The sequence below is a fragment of the Branchiostoma lanceolatum genome, chromosome 4 (genome assembly GCF_035083965.1).
Source record: "Branchiostoma lanceolatum isolate klBraLanc5 chromosome 4, klBraLanc5.hap2, whole genome shotgun sequence".
In the NCBI taxonomy this organism is placed as follows: domain Eukaryota; kingdom Metazoa; phylum Chordata; class Leptocardii; order Amphioxiformes; family Branchiostomatidae; genus Branchiostoma; species Branchiostoma lanceolatum.
In genome coordinates this window covers 11670218-11678123 of record NC_089725.1, presented here as the reverse complement: position 1 = coordinate 11678123, position 7906 = coordinate 11670218, and the positions used below count along the sequence as shown (strand labels likewise).

The 7906-nt window shown below is 43.4% G+C and overlaps 2 protein-coding genes across 2 annotated transcripts; one reads left to right on the top strand and one right to left on the bottom strand.

Moving 5' to 3' along the window:
- The first annotated feature begins 1222 nt into the window (after positions 1 to 1222).
- On the top strand, positions 1223 to 4686 carry LOC136432578 (post-GPI attachment to proteins factor 4-like). The gene is made up of 2 exons (XM_066423963.1): positions 1223 to 1304; positions 2045 to 4686. Exon 2 carries the CDS (start codon positions 2356 to 2358, stop codon positions 3574 to 3576), a length of 1221 nt encoding a protein of 406 aa, XP_066280060.1. The 5' UTR covers positions 1223 to 1304; positions 2045 to 2355; the 3' UTR covers positions 3577 to 4686.
- Positions 4687 to 4854: 168 nt separating this feature from the next.
- On the bottom strand, positions 4855 to 7855 carry LOC136432577 (dynein regulatory complex subunit 5-like). Its single transcript, XM_066423961.1, has 3 exons — positions 7470 to 7855; positions 6133 to 7145; positions 4855 to 5659 (listed from the first exon to the last, which is right to left on the bottom strand). The coding sequence occupies exons 1-3, from the start codon at positions 7729 to 7731 to the stop codon at positions 5483 to 5485; spliced, it is 1452 nt and encodes a 483-aa protein (XP_066280058.1). The 5' UTR covers positions 7732 to 7855; the 3' UTR covers positions 4855 to 5482.
- Between the last annotated feature and the right edge of the window lie 51 nt (positions 7856 to 7906).

Below are 7906 nucleotides of genomic sequence, written 5' to 3'. Positions count from 1 at the left end.
GTTGCCTTGATCTTATTACTACCGGGGCTCCTGATACCCTATTTTTTAGGGAAGTGGCTACTGACAGGATGATCCTGTCAGCACTAGAAAAATTGCACTGCTGACAGGATGTAGTACTTGAGTGTAGGATGGCACCCAGGGCTAGTTTCATAAAACTGATAGCTACTAATATTGAGTTGTACAATCTGCACCTAGATTTTCTTCCATACAATGTTAACTCAATAGAAAACACAGTGAGATGTAACATTACTACTAACGTTAATTATACATGTACATAACCCTATATGCGCATTGTGGTCGTACTGTACTCTCCAAGCACAGGGATTCGGCTCCGGCTGGTTATTGACGCGTTTTGTCTCGTTTTCTTTCTTGGCGACATAGATTCAAGATGGTTTGGTTTGGCTTTATTGAAATTTGCTGTGAGGCTGCCACTGATATCAAGGTTAAAAACATTTTCGATTTACAATATTCACATTTCGTAGCTGCATGATTAAAGATGGCAAGGTTATTGCACTTTACCCCTTTAAAAAAAACGGACGAAAAAAAAAAGCTTGACAAAAACACGTAAAAAGCACGTTTAACAACGGCTTGGGCTGGAGCCGAACCTCTACTTGGAGAGTAGTCTGGTAGTCGTACGCAGCATTTTGAACTGAACTGTCTGAGCGGGCTAAGGGCCTACATTAGCCCACAGTGACACTAGCCTGACATCGCGCTCCTAGCGGCCGGCCCGACGGTTAGGTTACCGCCCCCTTGGGAGGGAGGGGGTGACCCGGTCATTAACCCCCGCCAGTCGGAGATTGTATAAACACAGGCTAGGGCTAGCATCTTTAATACTAGCTAGATGTCCTAGATGGGATTAGATATGTTTGTGAATGGGAAGCCAGGCTACATGTGCAATTTTTCTACTGCTGACAGGATGATCCTGTCAATAGCTTCAGGGTAGTGGATGAGACCGGAAAAAATTACATCGCCTTCAAAAGAATGCATGATCTATGAATACTCACTGTATGCCCAGACTGCCGATGATCCGATTGCTATTGGGATTGGCAGTATAAGAGAAGAAGAAGAAACACCTGCCCCCCCTGCCCCCCCCCCCCCCCCCTGGACTTCGCACGTTCCCCCAGGGGAGGATGATGCCTCAAAGGATGTTTTACGACAAGAGAATCCTCACAAATTTGACGTTTTGCGGTAACCGGAAGTAAACCCTACGTACAGGAAAGATCAGGAAAGAGGGGAAAACACGAGCGGGACGGAGGGACTGGCGGTGGGCGCCACAAGAACAGCAGAACGGGAACAATACAAAGGTGGAAGGTTATAGCCTATTTCTACATATAACGGTGTACATATACTGTATAGAATATTGTGTAAGTTAGCCAGCTACTTTATACTCCATATAGCCTCTTAAAGCAGGTGAATTAGGAGGTGATGACAACGTTTTCACATTTATCTTCTTCGTCAACCAAAATTTGATATTTCATGGTGCACCAGTGTTCACAAGAGGCTATAAGTTATGGCTAACAAGGAAAGTTTGTTATTAGAGAAATCATAGTAAAAACGGAGAAAATAATTGTAAACAAAAGGAGGAGTGTGTGTGTGTGGGGGGGGGGTCGTTTTCTTGGTAAAGGCCATATTGATTCGATTATATGGATGGTATCTTCTGGGGACCACAAAACTGATGTAAGCGGGTGCAAAAAAATATAAGTCCCCCCCCTCCCCCACCAAAAAAAGTTGCCTTCATTATGAAATCAGTGGCCAGGAAGGCTAAACAAATGTATTAGAATACCAAATAATAGATAATTCATTTTGTTCTTTCACATCTTCTTTTTTGACTTTGGGATTGACTTTGGCATTCTGCGACATTATTATCCGTTTTCCAATATTTTTTTCTGCACTATATTTAAGGCATATAGTTGGTCATTTGCAGCTTCTTTGATGCCCAGCAGATGTCATCCATATGATAGATTCAACACGGTTTAATGCTTTACATGTGTACATGACAGTGTCATTTGGTGATGAGCATTAACATCAAACTTGTTTTCTGCAGACAAGGACTGACTCAGAACAGGGAGTGTTGTCATCACAGACCCTACTCTCTTTACTGTGTAACCTTAACAACTGTGTCTGTCCTGTCACATCCTGGACCACAAGAACTATTAACTGATCCCAAGATGTTCAAGAGTCACTAACATGTCCAGACCAAGAACTTATCAGAAGACGTTTGAAAATAGACTGTGTTTTACCAAGGAGGTTTGGTTTTACTCAGGATCGGCAATGATTATGTTCTTAACAAATGGGTTCAACACTAACAAACAAGTTACTTAACTACCTTCATTAACTGGTTGAACTTGAAGTACAATGCTGTGCCCTTCAACTGTCAGGACTTACAGGAAAGTCTACGCCATCTATGCCTTAACCTTTCTGATACTACTCCCAATCCTATGCAACGAGCTGCCCTACTCCAAGTACTACACACATGACAGGTCCAAGAGAAGAGAGGAGGATGCTCGAAGAGTTGAGGCCGAGAACCAGGAAAGGGTGGCGGCTGCAAAGTTTTACCTGAAGCAGAATGGACCCTACAGCAGGACCTTCAGACAGCTTCGTCACAGACTAGAAAGGAAATCCAAACCTGAACTTGTCATAACTGTGGTCACGGTTGCAAGAAAGTCGGGAGGGGAGTCCAGACCTGGTCCGCAGTATCTGACACAGGTTGTGGCTAAGTTTGCTGAGCTACTGACACAGCAGGAAAATGTTGTCTTCCAAGTGTGCAATGTCAACACTCCGCCAGAAGGCCACAGGGAGGCTGTGTACTTATCCAGGTACGTGCCAGTCATAAGTAGGAACAGCTCTTCTGCAGAGCCGGTACCGACGAGTGCTCACATTCACAAGTTTGAGAAAGAGAAGCAGGACTATGTCTTTTGTATGGAGCGCAGTTTGGAGCTGCAGCCAGACCACATATTAATGATACAAGATGATGCTGTGCCGAGAACTGACTTCTTCCCAGTTTTCCAACACTTGCTGAAGTATAACGTCGAGGGGAAGATTGTCAGCGGAGACCTGCAGCCCAACCCAGAGAAGTGGGCCTTCTGGAAGCTGTACTACCCAGAGAGATGGCAGGGGTACGGTAACGAAGAAAAACTGTTACTAGAGCTGATCTGCAGCGGTCTCATAGGAGGCGGTCTTTTTGTCGCCCTGAACTGTGGAGGATTTACGGAACGTGATTCAAGAAGGAGAACTATGGTTTTTGTACTGGGCTTTTTCTACGCCGTGCTGTTGTGCCTTGCCATTGGGAGACAGTACCTGATCGAGCTGCGTCGGCTGTCCGTACACACGTACGCAGTCGTGGATGCTCCAGACTGCTGTATACCTGCTGTCCTGTACAGCCCCGAGCAGGCTGCTGCCATCGTACAGTACCTGAAGGGTCAGACCTGCAGCAGCCTTCTGCCTATAGACCTGGCATTGGATAATTATGTCCACAGCTCAGGGTTAAAACAATATCTGGTGGAACCCAACCTGTTTCACCACATAGGTATTGTTTCCACTTTGCATGCAGGAATAAAGAACCCAGTAGACTTTTAGGTGGACTTTTTTAACTTTGTAAGTTGTTCATTGCTGATACATGTATCAATGGCTTTTAGACCAAAAAATATATTTTGGTTAAACTTGTATAAATGTATGTGTACTTACGTCATACAATGAGTGGTGGGTCCACTGATTGAACATGTGTCCTCTCTGACGACTTGCCTCTAAAATGACTAAATTAAAAACTGAATATTTCAGCCATTCTCAGGAGTGAGCTTTCCTGCGCTCCCAGCGACTTAACTCTTTTCGTGTGAGAAATCATTTCTTGGTATATTGTACAACCATATCAAATAGAGGGCCATATCCTACTGACATGTGAAGGTGAATTGATCCATGTACATTTTGTAAATCGTGCCTGAAATTAATTATCATCTTTAATCATGCAGAAGTCAGAACTCAGAAAAGTATGTTGAAAGTACTTAGAATTCAAGGAATGCAAAAGAAATTTGGTACATGTATATTTTTGCAATTTTGATACCAAAAGGACATGATCATGATACTTTTGAAGATGATTTCATAGTTGTGCCAAGTAAAAGCTTGGTTGCAATTTTGGTGCAACTTAATTTGATTTCTTACATGGTCAAAAGTGTGAGAATATTGCTACTTAATCTATAAATTCTACTGTGTTACGATATTGAATTCTATTTTTGAGAAAAAATACTGTCATGCAGTGATAATCAGCTCATATTTAGTTATTCTCTGGCTTTTGCTGCTATAGTGAAATAAAGTAGATGGCAGATATTTGTACTTGATTTTATGCATACTTGCACATTTGAGCTTAGCTATTGGTCAGAATATAGAGCTGTATATTGATAACAACAAGTCATTTACTTTTATTCTTGAAAATAAACCTATCCTCTGAGCCACAGTAAAATGGCAATGTACTTTAGGGTTTAAGTCAACATAGGCGTGCTGGTAATGTAGGATGTTCTGTGCCACCATCAGGCTATATGTGTTCTTGAAATCAAGTCTATGTCCTATGACCAATTTACCACCATGCAAAATGAGCACACGCTGTGTTGAAATGTCATAATATATCAGAATATGAAAATCCCCTATATCCAATAAAACACCTCTGGACTTGCAATAAATTATACCTCAAATGGTTTTTTGCACCTTTTGTATTTCATTCATCCTGTTCATTTGATTTTTTTTCACTCTGCGGAGTCTGCTCCATATGGTGTGCTGCTGAGGTGTTTCATTTGAGTATATTGACCTTTCTGCAAGAAACCTCAAGAAGTGATTCCGTTATCATACAAAAAAGAAGCAACAATAGAAGTGTTGTAAAATCTATTGCTACATTAACGTTCAAATTTATGTCACAGTGTTTGATTTACATGTAGCAATAAAATATCATGAACAACTGAAAAGCAAATCCATAATTTTAACAGTTTAATGTGAGATTATTTATGATCAATATGAATAGCCAAAATGCTATATATATTACATTCAATCAGTTATTTCATGTTTAAAAAAACCGAAACAGTGAACAATATTGCCTTTTATTCATTGTCTTACTTTGTATAAGCTTTTTTTAGACAAAACAAGATAGTGGCACTAGTAACAATAAAATGAAATGACTAAGCTGTCAGTGGTGATTCTCAAATACACACACTTCCAAATCAGTCTTGTACATGTGCTGTCAAAGGACTACCATAAGTATAGTGTTGAGCCAGATTAATAGAACATAACAAGCAGGAATTGTGGACGTCCCCTTATTGGCAATCTAATTACATTGTACTACTGTACATCTGGAAGGGAAACATCCTCTTGACTGAAATGGTTGCAATGTTTGAAAGAACGAACGTCAAAGACACGTCAATGAAGATTAGACATCCAGTCAAAGACAGCCTGTACAATGTTAACCTGGCCACTAGGTAACGGATGGTTTTAAAACAGAAGGTCAGGACAGTTTGTTCTTCTCGTTCTGAAGCCGCAGTTCTCTGTCGTCCTCGCGGTTCTTCTTCAGGATCTGGTTGATGCAGTACTCGCTCTCCTGTCCTGCCTCGGTCAGCCGCAGGTCCATCTCCAACACCGTACTGTTCTCCTCCATCCCCTCCTGCAGCTGTTTACCTCCGTCCTGAGGAAAGCACAAATAGACATTCATGAATCCTTGATCAAACCACTCAGGATTTGTGCTTATACATTAAGCGTATCAGTGATACGCATCCATTTTCATCTTGTGTGCACTTGTCAACAGTTGCTACCTAGTTGAAACAAGGTGACGACTGTTGGAAAGCACAAGCTGAAAATGGATGTGTATCGGGCTGTTACACTCACCCCGATATATTTCTCACCCCATAATTGCTGATATAGCAAAGCCAAAGGAATTGTTTTTAATGTTAATTCATATAGTTTCAAGAAATAGACCTTCTATGGCAAACATCATACTTTGCTGACATTTTCATAATGAACCCAGCTCTATTCCTCCATGACTTGTATTTCACCAAAAAAGGGCTAATCGAGAGCAAGAGATGTTGTGGTAGTGCATGGAGAACTGTTGGCTATTGACGACTGAATAATACTACTCCTTCACTCCTATGCCAAACTTACCGGCCCAACTCTGTTGCAGGACAGGTTGATAGTGCGGATCGTCGTGTTGGTTGTGAGAACCTGGGACAAGATGGAGGCCGTTGGTTCTGTCATGTTGTTACTTCCAATATTCAGGTCTGTCAGGGTGGAGTTCTTCAGCAGGGCTCTGCAGATGGCCTGGCCACCGTCATCGCCAAGGCGATTGAGCCGCAGGTCCAAACACTTCAGGGTCGTGTTTTTCGACACGGCATGGCCGACGGCTTGCGCACCGGGGGCGCCTATCTTGTTATCACACAGGTTCATCTTGACTACTCTACTGCGGTTGATGAGCTTGCCGGCGGCACGTGCCCCGCTGTCCCCGATCATGTTGTGCGAGAGGTCCAGCTCCGCCAGCGAGGGGTGGTCCAGGAGATGGCTGATGAGGACGCGGACCTTGTCGTCGTCCACCTTGCTGCGGCACAGGTGGAACTTCTGCAGGGTCTTGCAGCTCTTCACAGCCTTGGACAGCAGCAGGCAGTCCCGCGTGGTGAACTGGAACAGGTTCCACTCAAAGTTCATCCCGCAGTCCTTCACCCCGTAGGTCACGCCAAACTCCTCCAAGTGGGGCAGCTTTTCAAAGACCGGACCAAACTCAAAGTGATCCACCTCGGGCCCGTCCCCCAACTCGCTCCCTGTTTCTGACGTGTCGTCATCTTTCTTGGTTTCCTCCTTGATGGGAGGGAGCAGCTGTTTGATGTTGAGTCTCTTGATGTACTCCCCCGACAGCGGTAAGACGTCTGTCACTATGTCCATGTTGCTCCTCTCGGGGACGAAGTGTTCTATGATGTGTTCCAGATTCCTCTCAAAATACATCCTCTTCCAGCTCCCGCCGTACTGTGAAACGTCGCAGATTTCCCATCTCGCTTTGCAGCACCTCTGCCAGTACCCTTCATCACTGATGAGGTGGGCGGTGACCTTCAGGGGAATGTTGGTGGAGATCTTCTCTAGAACTTTGGCCCTGTGCTTCGGCTTCAACTCATCCAGCAGGGGGTTGTCTGTAAATAAAGATAGACCAACTTTTTAAAATAACATTATATGTCAACTCGTTATCTGTTTTGTGAAATGTTTTGCTTGTTTCTATAAGTTGCAACAATATCTCATTACATTTGCTGATTACATTTAATCTTTACACTAAGGATACAGGAAGTATAGAATTAACTCAATTTATTTAATTTTGGAAGATCTAAAGTACGTTTATACTAGTAGGGATATGTTTTCATGATATGTTTCTGACACTTAACATTATACATAAAATCTGGGAAATGACTATTTACCATTATGATTCTGTTTTATAACAGATGATGGGTAAATACACTCACGTTCAAAGTTGTTGACGATGTGTACGATACAGAGATCCGTGAGGAGCGGGACTGTGGCCAGGGACCACTCGGGGTCCTCGGCAATGATCCTCCTCATGGTGCGGGGGTCTGCAGAGGGGTTGTCCTTAGCGGTGGTGACAGGAGACGGGACGCCATCCTTGCCCTTCGTCTTACTTTTTGCCGACCCGCCCTTACTCTTGCCACTTTTAACGCTCCCCGGTCCGCTCTTGGACCCATTCTGGGCAAGTGGAGGCTCTGCCATCGTTTACAGACAATTCAGGGTATGAAAGAACTAGTAAAATGTACTGTAAACCCGACGAAACGTGTTGTACACTGTGATCAACAAGCAACCTTCGTCCTTTGTGGTTGTTGTTTATCTAGTTGCTAGGGGCGACGCTGCAAGTCTCGGTTCCAGGTGTCCGAGTCTCGTACCCAGA

Coding starts and splice junctions, on each gene's coding strand:
- LOC136432578 (XM_066423963.1), top strand. CDS start 2,356: ATGCTGTGCCCTTCAACTGTCAGGACTTACAGGAAAGTCTACGCCATC.
- LOC136432577 (XM_066423961.1), bottom strand. CDS start 7,731: ATGGCAGAGCCTCCACTTGCCCAGAATGGGTCCAAGAGCGGACCGGGG. Junction 7,146..7,469: donor CATCGTCAACAACTTTGAAC/GTGAGTGTATTT, acceptor CTTTATTTACAG/ACAACCCCCTGCTGGATGAG. Junction 5,660..6,132: donor CCTGCAACAGAGTTGGGCCG/GTAAGTTTGGCA, acceptor TGCTTTCCTCAG/GACGGAGGTAAACAGCTGCA.